The sequence below is a fragment of the Puntigrus tetrazona genome, chromosome 18 (genome assembly GCF_018831695.1).
Source record: "Puntigrus tetrazona isolate hp1 chromosome 18, ASM1883169v1, whole genome shotgun sequence".
In the NCBI taxonomy this organism is placed as follows: Eukaryota; Metazoa; Chordata; class Actinopteri; order Cypriniformes; family Cyprinidae; genus Puntigrus; species Puntigrus tetrazona.
Window position 1 is genome coordinate 25,906,279 of NC_056716.1, and position 21,628 is coordinate 25,927,906.

A 21,628-nucleotide genomic window follows, 5' to 3' on the forward strand; every position below is an offset into this window, starting at 1 on the left:
GCAAGGGTATGTAGGTACAATGCGAAACAAAATCCCTACATATATGGTGTCTTTACCTGAACTGTTTTGAGAGGAAACTTTAAAAAATATTTAATTTACATTATTATTATTATTATTATTACATAGTTTATAATATATATTAATTTACAGGACAAATAATAAGAATTATAATAATAAATAATAAAAAGAGAAAACTATGCCACAACAACAGAAGGAAATATAAATGTGCTAAAATCACAATACAAGTATATGATTTTTTTCTTTAGCTTTTCTTGTGATACAATTGAATTAATAAAATGTGTGAAGTTTGGTTTGTAGAATGGCTATTTTTATTCACGAAATAGAACAGCTTTTCAATGCAAAAAAATTAATCTTTAAAAAAAATACAAACACACACACACACACACACACACACACACACACACATATATATATATATATATATATATATATATATATATATATATATATATATATGAAAAAGAATACTTGAAAAAAGTTGTCTTCACATAAACGCAACAATTCATAGAATTCATACACAGATTCAATATAACATACAAAGTGAAGTGACACACTTTTTTTTACTTCGTTAATAAAATGTGTTTTATATTTTGATTCAGCGCATGATAGCACACAACCACTTTAAGCGAGCCTAACAACTTTATTTTAAAACACGTCTTGTTTTTTGTGTCACGCACATGACGTCACCCAGCGTCGGCCCGTGACGCTGCGTCTCTTTGTTGGCCCAGCAGCGGCGTCGCTCCTTCTGTTGTTGTTTTCTCAGCTCCTAGAAAAACTGGAATGCTAGCAAGCTAAAGTGTTCTGTTTTTTTGTTTTGCTCCATCTGCCAAATAATACACATTAAACTTGTACCACTTGGCGCGTCACTACATTGAACGCAACCCAGTCATGGACTCAGACGAGGGTTACAATTACGAATTCGACGACGAGGAAGAGGAATGCAGCGAAGACAGCGGCGAAGAGGAGACCGCCGACGACACCCTGGAGCTCGGCGAGGTGGAGTTGGTTGATCCCGTTGTGGCCGGCGGAGAGCGAGACGACTGCGGGGAGACGGGAGGCAGCGGCCTCGGGCCTGGGCAGGATGAGGAAGACTACCGCTTTGAAGTGCTAACTGCCGAACAGATTCTGCAGCATATGGTGGAGTGTATCAGGAGGTCAACGAGGTCATCCAGGTAAGTGTTTTCAGGGCTTCCCCAGAGCTCAGATAAACCTTTGCGACAAAAGAGGAGATTTTTACATCGCTCCGGGAAACTTTGCCCCCCGTTGACAACACGGGAGACATGAAAAATGCATCAGCTGTCCTTTGAAGCGAACTGATTTTAAAACTGATTTGTTGTTACTTCAACAAGACAAATAAATGCTCGTGAGCATACATATGAAGGAGACGGTTTGCGTCAACCCAGCCTTTTCCCTGTCCTTAACACATCCAGTAATGACATAAGATGCTTATCCAGCTTCTAGTTCACCTGCATACAAAATCGGACCGATAAGTCCCATCAAATGCGCTTTGCTTAACAAAACTACATTTGCGCTGTCAAAACGTTTCAACCTAACATACGACATCCACGTCACATATAAAGTAACGTAATAGTATTGCAAATAACTCCATTTTTGTCAGAACCCCTTGTTCCTGGTCACACTAGCTTAGTAAGCTAACCACGAGCATACAAGCCCAATTTAAGTACACCGGAGACCACACTGCGACGTGTTCGCGTGTTTCTTATGTATTCAGGACATGCTGTTGATAGTCTGATGAAGAAGGTGTCTTCTTCATCGTCTGTGAAGCTGGGATGTGGGTTAGGTCGCCTTAGCATTCGAGAGAGTTACCTAGTTGCTCCCGACAACAACATGGCGGAACCGAAGCTTCATCATGGCTGGTTATGTTTGATTTAACAGCTCAGAAATGGCCCATCAAAGTGAATTTGAGTAAGGATTTATGTTAGCTTTCTGCTGCAGTGTCATAGCCACTGGCTGTTTAGTGTTTTAACTGTCTCCCGAAGCTCGACGTTTCGCTCAGGGTCCCGCTGTTTGTTTTGTTTATGCTGGTTAATTTCCAGATTTTGTGCTAATTGATTAGATTTGCTCGTTCTGTGCCGTCAGCAAATGCGTTTTATTATGTTTACATGCTGTTACTGTGATTACTTGACGTGATTGATGCTGTAGCTCGCTTCGTACATATATGGTGTCTTCTGTGTGTTTGTCCCAGTACATTTCAAGCTTGCTTACATTTACAACAGAAGGGAAAGAAGACCTTGGTTTAGTTGAGGTGGTTGCAAATCCAGAAGGTTATGGTGGTCACGTCTCCCCACATCCCTCTGGATTTCCTGTCAATATAAACCTTGACATGTCAACCCACATAACCTTTTTGGAGTACTGTGTTTGGGCTTTGTCTCCCTGACAAGCAAGAATTAACTCTGTTGTCTAAACAGTGGGAATCACATCATCGCTTCCCTTTGGTGTGTTGTTGCTCGTGACACAACCCAGCCAGCTGTTATTTAGGTTTTAATTAGTAATTTGTCACAAAATAACAATATTATTAGCTTTTCCTGACCAGTTCTAATTTAAGAAGAAAACTGGCAATTTGTGACCATTAAATTGTTTCATGAGTTATGGTATAAAACCGTTTACTGATAGCCACACTTTGAAAAGCTTTTTTTAGTGACGGCATCAAATAAAGTTTGCAAAAGTGATTTTATAGAAAGAGAAAGGAATTTAAATATTTGTAAATCGATTATGATTTAATGAAGCTAAAATATCAAAATATGGGTAAAATAATGCTCCTTCAGTTTAACACTTTTAATATTTATGTGAAAATGAAGCATAATACTTATTCTGACCTTTACATATTAAATATGTTTAAAAGAGTAAGTGACCGAACAGAATTATTATTAATATATTTTTAAAGATTAAACTTCTTGCTGACTAATGGGTAAAACCTAGTGTTGTGAAGGTTAGTGACAAACATTAGTAAAGATTTAAAATTCTGTGTAATCATGTGATCTTTAAATGGTCTTTTAATGTTATCTAATGATTATTGTTCTAAATATGACTGACTGGAAGATTTTTGCTATACAAACTGTTGTTACTCTGAATACATATTTCTGTAAATCATGGTAAAACGTATGCTAGTAATAGTTTTTTTGTTATATGTGCTTGTTTGCGTTTTTGATTAAAAGATGTATGCCTATCTCTCTTTTTTCAGAATCCTGCTACAATCACTAGAATATTACTTAGTCATTTCAACTGGGACAAAGAAAAGCTGATGGAAAGGTAACTGTTCGGTTTCCTCCCACCAGATTATTAGTCAGCTAACACCTGTCTTTGTTCAATACTGACACAGCGAATTTTGAGAAAAATCTACTTTTTATCTCTTGGCAGGTACTTTGATGGTAACCTGGACAAGCTATTTTCAGAATGTCATGTTATAAACCCCAGCAAGAAGTCTCGGACACGCCTCATGAACACAAGATCGTCGGCACAGGACATGCCATGTCAGATCTGCTATCTCAACTATCCTAACTCGGTCAGTGCCCCCCAGCGGAATCGCTTTCGTTACCTCTGATTAATCCATTTCCACGGCTGCTGTGTTGATAGCTTATTAGCAGGCTCACACGGAATCTGTGGCTAGAAATGGAATTCTGATCATTCTGGAATTCTTCACAGTTTTGTACATTCACTTCCTTGGAATGCTCATTAGCAGACATTTTGGCTAATTTGATACTTTCAGCCACTGAAAAGCATTTTGGACCCAATAAGATTTTATTAATGTTTTTTTAAAAGTCTCTTATGCTTACCAAGGATGCATTTATTTCATCAAAAAACATTAAAAACAGTTACATTGTGAAATGTTATTAGACTGGACTTGCTGGTTCTGTGCCATCAAGGAAATGCTATTTAAAGTTTCTTAATAGTTAATATTTTTTTTAATATAATTTATTCATTCTAATCCTTCTAATATGCTCATTTGATGCTCAAGAAACATTTCTTACTATTGTCACTGTTGAAAACTGTTTTGCTTAAAAAAGTTTAAAAGTTCTTGCATTAATTTCTTTTCAGATTTTACAGATTGCACTGTAGTCTTTTTACATCCATTTTACAGAATTCTTTGTTTCTTCAGAAACCTTTACTTTAGATGCAACGTCTGCAGCTTCCGTCTGTGCCTGTTTTTTTTTTTGTTTGTTTTTTTTGAGTGAATCTGTTGAATCGCTTGGTAGTGTGAACAGATTGTTTACCACATGGATGGGAGGTTGTTGCGTTGTGGGATATGTGAAGGTGGTATACAGTATTATTTTGACATATCTGTGTTTTCATGTTTGCTACTCTGTGCTACACGCTACAGTGTCTCAGCCGGCAGGAAGGATTTCTAATGAGCTCCTTTCACCAGTAATCTCTTCACTGGATTACTCAAATTGTACACAAAGCAACTGAGGAGAAGAACAGGCTGGTCTTCGGATTTGCAGGGAACCTTGAGAAATGTGTGTGTGTGTGTGTGTGTGTCAGTGAAAAGATAGATTAAGTGTGGCATGCATGCATGCATGTATTGTTTTGATCAGCTTTGTCATGAGAGCCAGCAACTGTCTGAAAGAAAACTCTGGATTAAGCAGCAGGGATTTGGAAACTGTTCTATTTATTGCTTTGAATCGTGACTGTGAACTATTTAACTGTAACGTCAACCAGGAAGTCCCTGTCTCACGGCTTGTCTGCTTAAAATAAAGGATCAGTTGGGGCGATACGATACAGCAAACGTATCAGTTTGAGGCTCAGAGTTCTGCTTAGCTAAGAACTTTAATCAGATTGCAGATGCGTTTTAAAGTAGAAGTTTATTGGGACGTTTAATTTGACCCAATGTCAAATTGTCATTTCGATGTTAATGTGTTGCTTCATAAAGCTGACCACCACTCGGTTCCCACGAGACGTTCCTTAAATACCATTAGTGCTGTCTGCACAGTGCTGTTAAACTACTTGTGATGTTGTTGTAAGCAATGCTCTGCTTGCGTCAGTCCTACCACAAATATTAAGCTGATTTGTTCTTGCCGCGTTGTCTGTTGTCCCGAGAGAGAACCAGGCATTTTCTACCGGGGGGCCTGAGACCATAAAGAGCTTGACAAAGGAATACTTTGTAGAAGCAGTAGATAATGACTGCGGATGACTCTTCTGTCACCTGCTCAGAACTGATTTGTAAGATCCTTATCTGAGCCAAAAAAAAAACAGTGTTGTTGGTTCCATCGATTTGTTGAAGAGAACAAGGCTCATTGTGTTTCATGGGCACACAACACTGGATAGCTGCTAGCTAGGATTGGTTTCGTTGCTTTTCTTTTGGTTTAATGTTTTGCAGTGTCATTTGTGTCCTGTGTTACTGAGTTTTTGAGTCGCTGTTGCAAGATCCACCGTAAAAGAAGAAATATTGCATGTATTATTGACTATTGTAAATAGACATGTACACTGTCCTCAGTAGCTGCTTGTGTTATTAATTGTAACATTCCCTAAATGTGGATTTGGTGTTGGTTGTTCTTTTGCAGTACTTCACTGGTCTGGAATGTGGGCACAAGTTCTGCATGCAGTGCTGGGGTGATTATTTAACCACCAAAATCATAGAGGAAGGAATGGGACAGGTACATATTCCAACTCCTAGTACATACAACCTTTGATGTCATGATACCAAATTTTCTAGAGTTGATTGTAATAACAGTGAAATGCGAAAGAAATAACTAATACAAACACACCTTTTATATTTATATAATATAAAAAAGTTGAATAATAAATAAAATTAATATACTATTTACACATTTAAAAAGTCTGGGGTTTTATTTGATCGAAACATTTGTGGAAACCTTAAATATCTGTTTTATTTTAACACATAACACATGATGAGAAATCATTCTTATATGCCGTTTTGCTTAAAAGAACTTATTGGAACTATTGGTAATATTATTGGTAATATTATTTGTCTTTTAATTGCTAAATCTGCTTGCAGTTAACTTTCTTGGTGAAAAATAGAATTGCAATGTCAAATATTGCTTGCTTAATATTATAATTTGCAGCCACTGCATTTACATTTTAAATTCTCATGCACAGATCAAAGGTTTTGAAACACTTTTCTCTTGATTATTTATGTTTCACATGAACATAAATGGCTGTGTTTACTTTTATTGCTTGCAAAGTCAGGCATTTTGACCAGAGAGCACACATGCAAAAACACATGAGGTAGCAGCCTGTAAGTCTGATAGTACTGCAGCTATTTCATATTTAGCTGTTGAACTATTCATACCGGCAATTACAGATTTTTCTCTGTCAGCTAACATTTTGTCTGTTTCTCTGACCTATTGTAACACAAGCTTGCTTGTTTCCTTTGTAGACCATTTCTTGTCCTGCTCATAGCTGTGATATTTTGGTGGATGACAACACAGTCATGTAAGTGTTTGAGAAATTAATCAGCATTCATAGAAAGGCTCAAGTAATTTTTTTTTTTGAAGCAAAGCTCTCAATGCAGCCACACTTTTAATGTAGGCAGTGAGTAAAGAACAAAATCCAACATTTGAATATCAGTATTAGTATTGTTTCAAGAAAAATCACATCATTACAATTTCTCCCATTTATTGCTGGAATAGTAGTCTGTCTCTGACCCTTATACTGACCCTTATCATCATTGCTTGTGATATATTAAAGCCTTGTTGCATTCATTATTCTGAGCTCAGCCATGAAATGGTGTGGCTTGAAGTATGTTATGGCTATCCTAGATGAGCTGATAGAGTTTATTTCTAGTCAGAACAGAAGTAGGACACTCTGTTACCCTGTCTTGCTGGAGGTGTGAGTCACAACACGGCACCTCCTGTCGATTCAATTAGATTATTTTGGATTCGCACAGCTGTCTTAACCTACATATGATCTCCCTGCTGCTTTTGTAATACAGGTACAGGGTCTGATCCTTTTGTATGCACTTTGTTGGGAATTTCAGCATTCATGTCTGTCTAAATGTATCTCAATTCTTCCAACAGGCGACTGATTACAGATTCAAAAGTGAAGTTGAAGTACCAGCATTTAATAACCAATAGTTTTGTAGAGGTATGCTTTAATTTAATTCTATTATATAGTGTGGCCCAAAGCTCTGATACCACATAGAAAACCAGTATATTTACTGATTCCTTGAGATTCTGGCTAGTATAAAATGAATTTGTTGGTATAATGAAGACATTTTATAGAATAGGATTTCTTTACGATCTTGGTCACTAATCAAACGTAAGCAAACATTGAACACTTTAAAAAGGTCAGATTTCCTGGTTTTTATTGAAACACAAGGCATTTCTCAAATAAAGCTTGATAACATATATCTACATGGTTTGTAAATTTGGTTTACTCTGTTTTCCTTGCAGTGTAACCGACTGTTAAAATGGTGTCCAGCACCTGACTGTCATCATGTTGTCAAAGTACAGTACCCAGATGCCAAACCTGTACGGTGCAAGTGTGGTCGGCAGTTTTGGTAAGACACTGAACAGGTATACTTTTGTAACGTGACCTCAGTTCAGTTTTAGGCCTTCCACCAGCTCAGGAAAAACCTGATCAAACCAGTGACACTAGAACTCAGGAGACATGTTCCCAAGATGGCAGTCTGGTAATTCTATCCAACCATCACAGCTAGCTATTCATTTTGGGAGGCTTGACTTATTAGAGCCGAGAGTCATTTTATGTATTTGTATGAATTTATTATGCTCACCAAGCTTGCATTTATTTGATTTTTAAAAAAGCGGTACTATCATGTATTATTACTACTTTTTAACATTTTTATATAGTACACAATTGTAAAGGGATCAAGTTTTGTGTTCATGATGTTTGTGCTTTAAAAGAATGCTAATGTTTTTAAATATTTTTTCAGCTTCAACTGTGGAGAAAACTGGCACGATCCAGTGAAGTGTAAGGTGTGTTGAGGCAGCATTGTATGTTTGAAATCCAACTCGAAATGCACAACAATGCTATCAGTGTTTATATATAAATATGATGACTCATGGCTTTGTGTCATAGTACATCTTTTTTTTTTTAATGCTTTCCATTGTAAACAATGCATGTGTTTTTCAAAGTTAAGCACATCTTTGGCTGTTCTTTCTTTCTGACAAACCTGGATCATACTTTTTAATAAATCCCCCTATTTATTTAATGTCTATACATCGATTTAAACCCCAAAACCCTGAGCATAACACACATTCTCTATAGATACTGAGGCAAATTGAGTAGAATACCCCGTTCCAATATTATTAATAGACATCCATTCTGGAATATGTTACGGACAGCGCTGAAAAAAATGAATGCACCTTTTAAGTGTAGTAATTTTAGTAAAATTCAAGGGAACATGTTGATTTGGTATGGCAAGTGTTTTTCTGTCTGAACAAAGGAAGCTAACAGACTGCCACCTCTCCTACTCTCGGCATTAAGAGGCTCTTCAGAGACATGTCTTGTTATTGTGGGGGTAGTCTTGGCAAAAACAAAGGAAGCTTCTAGTCCCATGTGCTTCTCATATGGGGATTACAATCATCTTCCAGTGAGAGAAAACATTTAACCCTTTCATAAGCAACGAACACAACTTGTTTCTCTTGTCTAGTTTTTATACAATATACTGTCATCAATACTGTGCTTTTTAGTTATCCTAATTGTTAAAGTAAATTTCTGTATGTCCTCTAATGTTATTTTACCTCTCATTCCCAGTGGCTAAGGAAATGGATAAAGAAATGTGATGATGACAGTGAGACATCAAACTGGATTGCAGCAAATACAAAGGTCAGTTGTTTTAGACTCACTGTGATTTGGTAAATTATTCCGTGTCTTCTGATAACCTGGAAGTGTAACTTTCTCGCTGTTGCGTCACAGGAATGTCCAAAATGCCACGTCACCATTGAGAAAGATGGTGGCTGCAACCACATGGTGTGCCGGAACCAGAACTGTAAAGCAGAATTCTGCTGGGTTTGCCTGGGGCCCTGGGAGCCACATGGTTCTGCTTGGTAGGTACAGGTCTTTATAGTCAAGTGTTATTTGTTTTTTGGGTTAGTAAGGTTATAAAGACTTCACATTAACACCCAAAAATGAAGTATGTATCTGCACAGATCAAGTATTTCAGTGTTTCCCAACCCAGTTCTAAACTGTTAAGTTTCTATGAATCCTAATGATTCACCACTGATTGTAACAAGAATCATTGATTCAGTACGTGATCTCTCAACTTGCTGATCACATTGTGTGTGGTGCAGAAAACGCGAGCATGTTTGACGGTATGGCAAACATGAAAAGCTCAGTGGTTATAAGGTGTGTTTAATTTAATCCACTTTATTAAATAGCTTCCGGACAGCTGTGATTAAGAACACTGACATTCAGTGTGTGTAGATGTGCTGCTCTTCTTCCTCTCTTTTCTGAACCTTTCTTTCAGACACATGCATTCTCTTCGAGCTTCAAATAAAGAGTTGCCAGATATCCCCAAAAAAGAAACTTGTCATAGTTTACACAGTGAACTACATTATTGTGCTGTGGGTAAGAGAGACAAGCCTGTTAAAAACTTAATGCTATAAGCAGCTATGGCAAAACAGATCTGATGTTCCAGTATCCTGTAGAAGTAAAAAGCAGCATATGATAAAGTAGTTTTTTAATGTTAAAATGGCTCAATTTAAGATATTTTAAATATTGACTTAAAAGAATAAAATGGCAGGTAATTATAATAGTTCAACTTTAAATTGAAGTTTAATTATGCTTTTTATGGAATGCAGTTCATGTCAATTTGTCACAGTTTATCACAGTATCACATTCTCACAATTTGTCGTTATTTTTTGCTTTTTAATGTCACATTTCTGATCACAAGATTTAAGGAAAAAGTCAACTCTAATTTTTCCCTCGCTATTTTGTTGTTGTTCCATCCTTTTAATTTTGTTTTCTACTGTAAAGCAATGGCCGGGGCTAAAACCAGTCAATTACACCCCTCCTCCTAGAAAGTATCCACCCTCTCACTGTATGCGTACCCTCGCAAATGCATAAAAAAAAACAAAGTGTACTTTTGCCCTTAGAGTGAGAAAAACAAACAAATGGCAGTGCTTTAAGAAAAGAATTCCTGCTGCTTTTTTTTATTTAAATTATGTTCCCCACTAGTAGGATTTGTTGTAGGTTGTCTGCCTTTGAATTTGAATCTTTAATTAGACTAGAACAGCAGTTAGGCAGCTGGTGGAAGTGTTCAGAATGCTTTCTCAAATACTTCAAAAATAGATTTTCATTCCTATAAATTTTTTATTACAGTGTATTTAAGTAAGCTTTCTGAAACAAACACACCTAAATAGAATAATCCGCCATCAAGTGAACTCCCTGAACTCTGTCAGATAAACCTAAATGCCTCTCCTCTGCCTTTTCCCAAGGCAGCGTTTTCATATGCATGTCTTTGATCAACAAGTTCCACTTAAACCTGTGAGCTGAGAGGCATGCTTTCTCCTCCTCCTCGTTCCGTAGACTCATCTGTTTACAGATCACTTGCAAACGTCACTTAGGGAAACCCGGAGTGACTCATTCAGCTGTAGACCGCTGAAATTCAAAGTTTAATGTTTCACGATGTGTTCATAACAGTTTTTTGTTGAATTGTACAGTTATTTATTGATGTCTAAAACATTGACGTGTGTTGTGACTCATAGGTACAACTGTAATCGTTACAACGAGGATGATGCCAAGGCAGCCCGGGATGCTCAAGAGGTGAATTGTATCAGTCCATTCTTGCAGATGTGTTAACGCATACATTGCGGCCTCCTTGGTAAACACATTTTATGTTTGTACGAACCGTGCAGCGCTCCAGAGCAGCTCTGCAGAGGTACCTGTTCTACTGCAACCGCTACATGAACCACATGCAGAGCCTGCGCTTCGAGCACAAGCTGTACGCCCAGGTCAAACAGAAGATGGAGGAGATGCAGCAGCACAACATGTCATGGATCGAGGTGCAGTTTCTGAAGAAGGCCGTGGATGTGCTGTGCCAGTGCCGCTCCACGCTCATGTTCACCTACGTCTTTGCGTTCTACCTCAAGAAGAACAACCAGTCTATCATCTTCGAGGTAAACCAAAGTTGTTCATTTTTAAAGAGGTGTTGGATTGCGTCGTAAAACATGAATAATCACATTTGAAATGTTTGCGGCCAGAATAACCAGGCAGATCTGGAGAATGCTACAGAGGTTCTGTCTGGATACCTGGAACGAGACATCTCCCAAGATTCTCTGCAGGACATTAAGCAGAAAGTACAAGATAAATACAGGCAAGTCTACAAATTTTCTTTGTAGTAGTTAACACAAGAATTGAAATGGTCTTTTTAAAAGCCATATGCATGCTGTCAAATGATGAATTGCATATAACTGCATCCAAAATAATTTTGTTTTTGTTTACATAATGTATATATATATTTATATATATATATATATATATATATATATATATATATATATACACACACACACAATTCATTTTTATTTTATATATGATTTAATCATTTGACAGCACTACTTTTGCTGAACATTTTTAAGAATATTGATAATCAAACCATTTTGGCTCCTGTTGACTTCCATTGTGTGGACCCAAAAATACAATGGAAGTTTGAAACTGTTTTGATTATCAAGAAATGCATACAGCTTTCTAAGGACGGGTAAGTAAATAACAATTTTCATTTTTATGTGAACTATACCTTTGAGAACAATACTAACATTCCAATGCCAAAAAAATGTTCTCAAATTTATTCAGTTTTTTTGTGGGGAAAAAGTAGCTAAATTTAATAATTTATAATAATCACAAGATAAAAAAATCGAATAAAATATGTATCTAGATATGTACTGAAACTTAAAGGAAAGAGAAGAGAGATGTTTTGTTTAGTTTTATTTAAATCTTGTGCAAAACTGTATTAAATATGTATACAAGTTTATTATTTACTGCCTAAGTTAACTTGACAGCCCTAAGAAAAACAAAAACGAATAAAACAACAATCTATTAATATTTCCACAAAGCACACTTCCTGGCCCCCTTTTTGAATCCCTGGACCCCAGTTTGAATCCCCCTGACCCAAAACAACTTTTCTTTCATTCAAGTTGTGTGTTTCCTTGGATTCAAACATGCTTTACAGGACGATTATGCAAGGTTATAACACTACGTTCCACGTTTTGGTGCTCCTGTGTGCAGATACTGTGAGAGCAGACGGAGAGTGCTGCTGCAACACGTACATGAAGGCTATGACAAAGACCTGTGGGAGTACATCGAGGATTGAGGCTACATCTCCACACCACAGACTCTCGGAGACAAACTCCACCCACTAGAGCGCTGATGCAATGACAACAGAGCAGCACAGACCTCTGCTGCCTCCTCCCTGGCAAACCGCCCTGCATTGCATAATTTTTTTTTCCAGATTTTTGTTTCAAGAAAAGCATAAGAGTAAATTATATTTAAATGAAAAAGTTAGAATATTAAAAATAAAATATTACATGTTCAACAGTATTGTTAGCAGCGTGAAGCGCAAGACTGAGAAATCCAACAAAAAGGCGAAATATCTTTCTTTTGCTTGCATTGTGAGATCTTGCCCTCGGAAATCTTTTCCCTCCTTATCAGTTATGTTTGTGGACGTGTTCTGTTTGACTTTATTTTATATACTCTTTTTTTTTTTGTGTGTGTGTGGAAAATGAACTTTGTTTTCAAAATGGCTTTAATCATTTTGAACGTGTCTGGCGAGATCCGTGTGTGGGTTGCCGAATGTCGATTGGATGATTGTAAGGAGGCGACTTTTTGGCTTACAGACGTTAGTGGAATAGAAAAAAAAAACACCAAAAAAAGAGAGAGAGAGAGAGAGAGATAAAATCGGTATTTTTCAATTTGTAAATATGCATATGCATGGAAGTTAAAGAGTAAGAGTGGCATGTGTTTGCATCATTTTTAAAAGATATTTATCTTTACAGATATTAAAAAAAAAAATGTATATTTGCTGTGTAGATTGAGTGTCTTTCCCTATCTTGGATCGCCCCTCTGAAGAGGTTTGGACTTGACACATGCTTGACGTAAACCGGCAGTCCGTGTCTCTCCCTCCGCTCCTCCCCTTTGCTCCACAAGGCTACATTCTGCCAAATCGAGCAGATCATGCCAAGGTGGCGCTTTTCTGCCTGCTAGGAGTCTTGTGAGAGCTTCTGGCTTTACGATTGGAGGAAATGGGGGTGGTTTAACGTTCGCTGCTTTTTTCCAAGAGTTCAAACTTTTAAAACAGCAGCGGTTTCCTCTGCTCTGCCTCCTTTGCTGTTATTCTGCTCCCTCCTCCTAGGTAGATTTAGTAACGTAATATGATTTTAAGAGTTATATGAATAATTTCTGAGAGCCAAACTGAGTGACATTCACTCATATAACCTTTTTATATTTTTTCTTTTTGTCTCTCTGAAGTTCATTCTTCGACCCCGACCCCGGCTCGAGGTTCTTTCTCCGCCCGCCCAACATGCTTGTTGATGACATTGCAGCGATGGGCCTGTTGAGCTGCTTTCTTGACATCCGTTGTCAAGCGTTCCGACTGAGCCATTGACAAACAGGGTTAGGCATTTTCCACATGATCGATTCTTTTGCACACCGCAGAACTAGTAGTCGGAAGCCACCGTTATCTCTGCTGCGAGGTTCCATGCCGCTTTAATTAATTTTGTGTAAAATAATCACGTTTGCACCTGGGATGGTTTCCAAAGGGCCGTTTTGAGTCATGATATAGTTTGCAGGGAATATGTGATGTAACCTTCGTACTGTGATGTTGCATTTGTGTACACTTTGTTCATGCAGAATTGTACAAATTGTGTGTGGACGCACCACGACCATCGTTGAAGCACTGAGACCCTGTCATCGGGGGTACAGGGGCGGGGGTTCTGGGATAGACACAGATGGGACAGTGGCGTTGCAGATCAAGTTGGCCTATTCAGACAACACCAAAGTGTCAATCTCAAACTGATGATTTCTTAACCCCCCCCCTCCTCACTTTCTGTTGGAAGTGTGACTCATTGTGGCTTTTCATTTTTGATTTTCTTTTCTACTTCAGATGTGCTCCATGAAAATAAATGTCCTGAAATGCATTCTTCATTTAATTAATAGTATTCTCTTGTGTTTTTGCCTGTTAATCCTTTTGCTTTGTGTGCTGGGAATGATTGCAATTTTTTTTTTTTTATGTAAGTCTTTGTAATATGCCATGGATGAGTGCTGAGATGGTCTTCCAGGTATAGACATACATGCTTTGACTATTAAATGGGAATTGGAAATTTCTGCAAGAACATGAAATAGGAAAGTCTGTTTTGTAGGTTCCCGTGGTTTCTGTTACAATGGGACACGGAATGATCTACAAAAACATGGAATGGTTCTACTGCCCCTGTATGCAGCATAGTGTGTGTTTAACTGTCTCCTTCAGGCCACTTTGCTTCTCAGTTACGCCTATTTGATCATGTCTGCTAGTTCATGAGCATCCAAATTTAACATTCACGGTAATAAAAAGCAGCTACTCTCATTTTGTTGAGACATCCAAAAACTTTTAATACTTTTCTACATGTATCCTTTCTTTATGCGATTAAATTTTTTTTTTTTTTTTGATTTCTTATATACATAGTGTACAAATGTGTAAGAAATTAGTTGTTCGTTTTGAAGAAAACAAATATTAAAGTGCAAAATGTTGCAAACATTGCTTTAGTTCGTGTGCTTTTGTGTTTATTTCAAGCCAGTGTATGTTTGATGAGTCTAGGGTTGTTATTGGTTTGGGTCAAAAACACAAGCCGTTTATGCTTTATATAAAACAGGATCTCATCCAAAGGATTACGCAGCTCACAAATAAAGCTCCTAGATGTCATGACATCGTTTAAGAGATGGATTTTAATTTAAATGTCCACCAGAGGGAGACCAATATTAACTGATTCGTTTAAACAAAGCGTGACCAATCATGTTCTGGAGCTCTGATCGAACTGAAACTGTTTATTGAGATCTCCAGTAGCACCTAATAATAGACGTGTGTTGGATCACGGCTGGAGCTGGAGTTTTTAGGTTGGGTACCCCTGGTCTAAATTGAAGAACTGATATTAAAACATGGGCTCTGGATTTGGTGGACATCGTCTTATCGATCAGGTATATAGAAATATATATTTAACCCTTTACCTTTGTGCCCTGTGAGAAGAAATTTAAAGGGATGGTTTAAAAAAATTACTTTTTTGTCATTGACTCACCTTCACGTCGTTCCAAACTTGTATTAGTTTATGTTGAACAAATTAAGATATTTTGATGAATGCTAATCAAACAGTTATGGCATAGTATGTATTTCTCTACTTATGGGAGTCAATGAGGACTAACAACTTCTTTCCTTCTTAATTTCCTTAAAAGTATATTTGGCTTTTTTTTTTTTTTTTTTTTTTAAATTAAACCTATAGGACCAATGTAATGAAGTAATACCTATGTAACCTTTCTGAGGAGTATCAAATTTTTGGTGATGCTAAGTTCACAAGGATAGCACTTATTCCACTTATTTTAGCGAAATAATAACAGGTTAGTCGAAATTTGAGGGCCAGCATTTGTTTTAAAAGATACTTCTCTTAAGCAAAGACACATAAAAGTAATCAAAAGTGACAGTAAAAACAATTGTTACAAAATATTTTATTTTAAATAGATTTGGTTGGTCGTCCGAACATTCAAAAACCCACAAAAATATTAAGCAGCCTTTTTTTTTGTCTGATCGAGGTGCTGAAAATTCAGCTTTTTGCACATTTGAATAAAAAGCCACTTCACAAAGAATTTTAACAACCCAAATGGATTTCATTTTTCAAAGGTGTTAAAAGTCAGGTATATAACACGTGACAGCAGCCAATATAAAAAATAATTCTGTAAACAGTTAAACATCTTGCTATACTGTATTCCCTTAAACACGGTTATGACATCACCTGCTGGGAATGTTTGCCAACAATTCTGCGTTAAAAAAAAAAAAAAAAAAAAGAAAAAAAGGCCAACAACTTCACAGTAGCAACTGAAACATTATTGACACCAGACACATGTAGAAGAGTTGAAACTGAACATACACTGCTTACATACAACAATAACATGTCATGTCAAGTTTTTGGGTTGCAAAGAATAATTCAAGACTTTTGACTGCTTTGCCGCTTATCGATTCAAAGTATATTTGCATTTTCAAACCATTTCAGTATTCCGGTGCAAAATAAAAATAGTAATACCGTCAAAACTCAGTCCTCCACTTTCAACCATCCTTTCTTATAGTCTAAGAGCAGCTCAAGATAGTACTGCCACTCGGGCTCACTATCGTATTTGACCTCAAACACAGTTTTCAGTGGGTTTGTATGTGGCTCATGGATGCGTAGCACCACTCCTCTGTACCACACTTCTGTTTTGTCATTTTCCTCGTACAAATGGCGAATCCTCTTTCCCACCAGGTCTGGATATTGGTTCTCCGTGGCCAGACGGGCAGACTGGACGGCGGAGCGCAGGGCCCATCTGCGTCTGCGTTTTTTAGAGAGGAACGGACGGCTTTGAGAGTACGAACCGAAAGAAATCTCCCCGTCCGTGTGGCATCTTTTGTGCCTGGAGGATTTGTGTTCCTTTTTTCTGTAATGCTCGCTGTCTGTGCGTCTGAACCTTGCGGGAGCCTCCAAAGAATCGGTGACCTTCTGGTAGCGGGTGACTCTACCCCCGCGACCCTTATTGTAGAAGACCTTCCTCAGCTTGAGGACCATGGTGGAGGGCCCTTTGGACAAGCTCTGAGATTCTGCTGAGCTGGATCTGCGGCTCTGAAAAGACATCAATGACGTGCTTTCCGTCTCTTCATCGGTGCTATCAGAGGAGAAGTCATCCGAGGTCAAAGGTCGCCCCCAGGCAGAGTTCTCAGGCTCTTCTTCGATCTTTACCTCCACATGTGGTCCACTGTCAGTGGAAGTCACAGGAGACACTTCCCATTCATCTCTGTCTAAGGAACTGACGACGCTCCACCTCGCCGGTTCCTCTGTGAGCTCATCCTCTTGTGACGATGAACTGGTCTCCTCTAAAAACGTCCTCTTGGAGGAAATCTTTACTCTGCCTTTCTTTTTCTTTCTCTGGAGGCAAAATTGTTTTTCCAGCTTGTCCACACATGTGGTTTCCGGTGTGAGAGGTCTGGAGGACTCGAGGTAGAATTCCTCAGCGCCATTCACACAGCCGGCTGATTCATCTGAGCTGTCCGTGCTCTCGCTCTTGAACGCTAAGCTGGTTTCTACTCCTGTAAAAAGAAAAGAACAGGAATTTAGTATCAGCATTTCTTGACTGACAAGTATAAAGCTAGATTATAATTAAAGAAAAATTAATTAACCAGGCTTAGAATGGATTAGCATTGACTAAAGCAGAATATTGCTAGTTTACGATAAAAGTTATTATTTAGTCAGCGTCAAGTTACTTTCTTCGACATATACATTCCATAATTATATATTATCTTTAAATATTCCAATATTGTTCTAAATATCTTTTAGGTTCCACAGAAGCAATACAATCATGCAGGTTTGGAAAAACTTTAAGGTGCGTAAATGACAGAATTAGAATTTCTGGGTAAACTATCAACTAATGAAGGCTCATTAGCATATTTACAGATTGAATAGAATGATCATTTTTTCAGCTTTATTTATACAAATCACTCAAAATAGAATTCCTTAAACAATGGAATCAGCTTCATGAGGAAAGATTTTCAGAAAAAAAAATAAATATAAAATTCAAACCACTTTCATGGAACATAGCTTTTTTTTAAGTTGTTTGGTTTAATTGTTTGGTTTTTTTTGAGCTCAACAAAAAAGCCAGGTATATTTTGTTTCATATTACAGGCTGAAATTATTAAATGAAATGTAATTTTATTCTGAGATAATATTGGATTAAGAAATTTTAGCTGCTGCCTGAATTTTGAAAATGTTACAGTGTAAATTGTTGATTTAAAACAAAAAAAGCATTTAAAGACCCAGTTTTCATTATGAACACAACCTTATGATACCTGATGATATCATTTGACTGGTAACATGATGGGGACATCAATACAATGTGATCAAACTGGTTTTCTAATAATAGAAAAAATATTACTTAACAATGACAAGAAAAACAATAGGCCATTTGGTGAAACATAATACGCGACAGAATATTTTTCCAATGTGTCAGAAATTATTTAAAAAGGCTAAAGGTGATAGAACAGAAACAAAAAAAAGTGTGTCTTAAGAAAAAACAAAAAAAAAAAACTGCTGCACTATTAACTATGTGCGAGTTAATGTTCAAAAGAGGTAAAACTAATTGAGTGTCAGAACTGATGACAGACAGCTGTCTAAATCTGGAGGACCGTAAATGGCACTGCAGGTGAGAAATGCAACGCCACTGCATATGGCAACTCCTTCCAACCTCCAAAAGCACATTAACTTCCTTCCTTGAAACTGAAATATATCCTAAAGCATATCACTGTTCCGTTCCAGACAATATCTGATCAGAAACACACCTGCAACAAAACTGCACCAACAAGGAACTATAAGCAGCTCAAAAATGTATAAAGCCCTCTCTAAACAAAACTATTTGTGATTGGAGAAGGAGTTCTGGGGACAAGGTAATAAGAAGGTACCTGGGCATTTTTTGGACACCATCTGTAGCAGTGGAATCTGCAAAAACAAATGTGTATCAAATCAAAAAAAGTATGACAAAAGTATGATTAAAAAAAAAAAAAAAAACAAAACAAAAACAAAACATGAACATTAGGACTACAGGTATGCACCATGTACGGTTGATTTTAATATAAAAATAATTAATGTAAACATACAATATTAAAATAATTCAAATAACTGGCCGTTCAAAACCAAATAGGCTTTTATATCAAATAATATGAAATTTATATAACTTTTAGCATTTACAGTATATGCTAAGCATACACATCACTGGGATTTAAACCGTAATATTAGTGATTAGAATATTTAAATATTTTATATCTAAAGAACAAGATCTTAGCCAGAATGTTGTACAAAATCCATGTTGTACTATCATCCAAAAGGCACAACAGAAACGTGGAACTGAAAATTAAGTTTATTAAAATGATAACAAAGTTTCAGTATGCACATTCATCCTTCTAACTACTACAAATGTTATTATAGTATTTAACCCCAAATTAACCTCCATCAAGTAATGTTTTCATGAAAATGGAAAATAATATGCTTGTAAAATGTTATCTGTTCTTGTGAAAGAAACCGGTTACCAAAAAATGGAACCACAAGTCTGATAATTATGAGTGTTTTCTTGAAATGAAAATTCCACAGTAATGTTTTAAGCAACAAAGATAAAAGCTCCATCATCACCACAGCACCAGTCAGATCCAAAACTGAGCAATGATCTAATTAAAGAATTGTATTAGGGGTGCCAAAATGTTTTTTAAGCATGCAACAATAATATATGTAAATATTAATTCACATAATATTTAATGTTATGGCCAACAAATGATACATGGTTGATATACCATTCTGTACTATTGCCTATATTTAAACTGTACTTAAAAAAAAAACCTAAAAACAATTATTTTAAAAGCTACAGGAAAATTTAGCACAACAGTATAATTTACAATGTTAAAAATAGTATTAATTTTGAGATTCTCCTAAAGAGCGTGATTAACTGTTAATGTAGGTTATTGATATAATCTAAATATGAAACAGGACCTATTTCTAATTTAGTATCATATGGACTAATACCTTAAAAAAATAAAAATAAAAATAAATCACTGATATCAACCATTAATGGATACAATGCAAATATCTTGTGGATGCTGTAGAAGTTTTTTTTTCCACAACAATTCAACACTTTTTGATTACTATGCTAATAAAGATCAGTCATTCAGCACTCACCAAGGAACTTGCAGACACTGGCATGATAGAGAAGGTTAAGGACATCAGGGTATATATCTGGCAGATGTTTAAGGGACAGAAGTCTCCGTAGTTTGGAAGAGAAGGCCTTTCTGTGGAGCTGAGTCAGCTGCCTCTCCTCTGTGAGGGTGGTGGGCCTGAGCTCAACCCGATGCTCCTGCAGGACCTGGTCTATGAATGCACCTTGAACCTGAGAAAACAGCACCTCTTTGACCACCAACATGGGAATGAACACCGCACCGGCCCTCATGACATGAGGAAAGGGACATTCTCGGCTTTCAACATACTTTTGAAGTTGGAAGACCACCTTTTTAAGAGCCACTTCCATCTCATCACCTTTCAGCCATACCTCCCTCATTTTCGAGCCCAAGAGACAAGACACCTTCTGATCTTTGCCTGAGTCACGAAGGTCCAGTCTGCATAACCAGTCCCTGAGGTCCTGACATGGGGTTTGATTAACGCAGCAGTATATGAGTCTACAGAGAGACTGATGAAGCTCCATAAACTGGTGACGAGCATGTTTGCTGCTACTTATAATTGGCTTGGTCTCTAGTGGAGACTGAGGAACCTCAACAGGTTGGGTTACTGGAGCTTTCAGAACCTCAGGGATGACTATTTTAAAGTTGGCCAATTTGAGGCAATGAGGTGGGATTTTAGTGAGGGAGAATTTAGTCAGCACTGGAGGTGTTGCGGGCAACGTAGAAAATGGAATGTAGTCCATATTGTCTTTCACAGCAATCTCAGTCTTGCATGTGGCTAAAGATTCAGATTTTTCTACCAAGAAAGGATTGCTTTCTTCTTCAAAGTCACTCTTTACTATAACATGACAAGGAAGAGAGTCAGATGTATTCATGTCTGGCTCCCCTTGCTCCTCTTTGACCTCAGAACTGTCCTCCTGATGATTCATCTCCTCAGCAATGCTCACTTTCATTTCCGACTGACAAGCCGGTTCATCTGTATCCAATTTTTCTTTTTTGATCTTTACAGTCTCTGGCATTTCAACTGGAATGTCACTGTTAGCTGGTGACATCTGGGTGTCTTGTTTCAAGCTGAGGTCACTTTCACCTGAATTTGGTTCTGCATCACAGTTTTGAATTTCCGGCTCTTGTTTAAGCAGTGTCGCCTCAGGCTGTGGCTTGGGACTTTTTGAATTCCCTAGTGAAGACAACATGCCTGTAGCTTCGAAATATATTTTATAAGGAGCCAAGCTAAAAACTTTATTAATAACTGGCATGGGTGGGGAGGATGGTGACTGAGGCTCATTATCTGACAATACATGGGTTGTGTCAGTTTTTTGCTTTTTACTGACCATGTCCGTTTCAAGTTCCTCTCTGGGCCTTTTAGCTAATACATCTTTGTCAGCTGGATCTGAAACACAATGCCTTATCTTAAGTACATCTTCACAGGAGTTTGTGGGAAATTCTTTGGAACTGTCTACAATAAAGCTAGTTTCAGACATCTCTGAGTGTTCAAGGTTAGTGGTGTTACTGAGACGTCTGTAGTGGGCCGGAAAAGGATGGAAAGCCCCAGTGGTTCCAGGCTGTTTGCAAAGCTCCCGAGGGGAGTCAGGTGTCTGCACCCTTCGTATGGAGAAATCAAGTGGTCGCTCTGATTGATGGACTGGGAAAGGTGGGTGTGGCTTATTATGCATTGGTGCTTGGTTACTATTAAAATGCATCCTATACGAATTATAAGTAGGATATTTTGGAATTATAGGATGGTGTGGG

General features: G+C 37.4%; 2 protein-coding genes across 4 annotated transcripts; one reads left to right on the forward strand and one right to left on the reverse strand.

Annotated features, from left to right (window-relative positions):
• The first annotated feature begins 640 nt into the window (after window positions 1-640).
• Window positions 641-14,697, forward strand: arih1 (ariadne ubiquitin-conjugating enzyme E2 binding protein homolog 1 (Drosophila)). Its single transcript, XM_043264798.1, is given in 15 exon segments — window positions 641-1,168; window positions 1,171-1,193; window positions 3,224-3,291; window positions 3,400-3,544; window positions 5,541-5,633; window positions 6,377-6,432; window positions 7,017-7,083; window positions 7,392-7,498; window positions 7,892-7,934; window positions 8,716-8,787; window positions 8,878-9,008; window positions 10,668-10,725; window positions 10,818-11,078; window positions 11,163-11,275; window positions 12,187-14,697. Coding segments are annotated over 15 exon segments (1,581 nt in total). The 5' UTR covers window positions 641-909; the 3' UTR covers window positions 12,272-14,697.
• A 935-nt stretch (window positions 14,698-15,632) lies between these two features.
• c18h15orf39 (chromosome 18 C15orf39 homolog) lies at window positions 15,633-21,623 on the reverse strand. 3 transcript variants are annotated; one of them, XM_043265064.1, is made up of 3 exons: window positions 19,884-21,623; window positions 18,620-18,656; window positions 17,064-17,254 (listed from the first exon to the last, which is right to left on the reverse strand). In XM_043265064.1, the coding sequence occupies exons 1-3, from the start codon at window positions 21,577-21,579 to the stop codon at window positions 17,203-17,205; spliced, it is 1,785 nt and encodes a 594-aa protein (XP_043120999.1). In that variant the 5' UTR covers window positions 21,580-21,623; the 3' UTR covers window positions 17,064-17,202. The 3 variants fall into 3 exon arrangements, with proteins under 3 accessions (XP_043121001.1, XP_043120999.1, XP_043121000.1); XM_043265066.1 differs by lacking the exon at window positions 19,884-21,623 and having other exon boundaries at window positions 15,633-17,254; XM_043265065.1 differs by lacking the exons at window positions 17,064-17,254; window positions 18,620-18,656 and having other exon boundaries at window positions 19,953-20,091; window positions 20,189-21,623.
• Window positions 21,624-21,628: the final 5 nt, after the last annotated feature.

What these genes read in the sequence shown, in the direction of transcription:
- c18h15orf39 (XM_043265064.1), bottom strand. Translation starts at nt 21,579, where the DNA reads ATGCATTTTAATAGTAACCAAGCACCAATGCATAATAAGCCACACCCA. An exon ending in CAGTGTCTGCAAGTTCCTTG is followed by an intron (nt 18,657 to 19,883) that starts GTGAGTGCTGAA and finishes TTGTTTTTGCAG; the next exon opens with ATTCCACTGCTACAGATGGT. An exon ending in GGTGTCCAAAAAATGCCCAG is followed by an intron (nt 17,255 to 18,619) that starts GTACCTTCTTAT and finishes TTCTTTTTACAG; the next exon opens with GAGTAGAAACCAGCTTAGCG.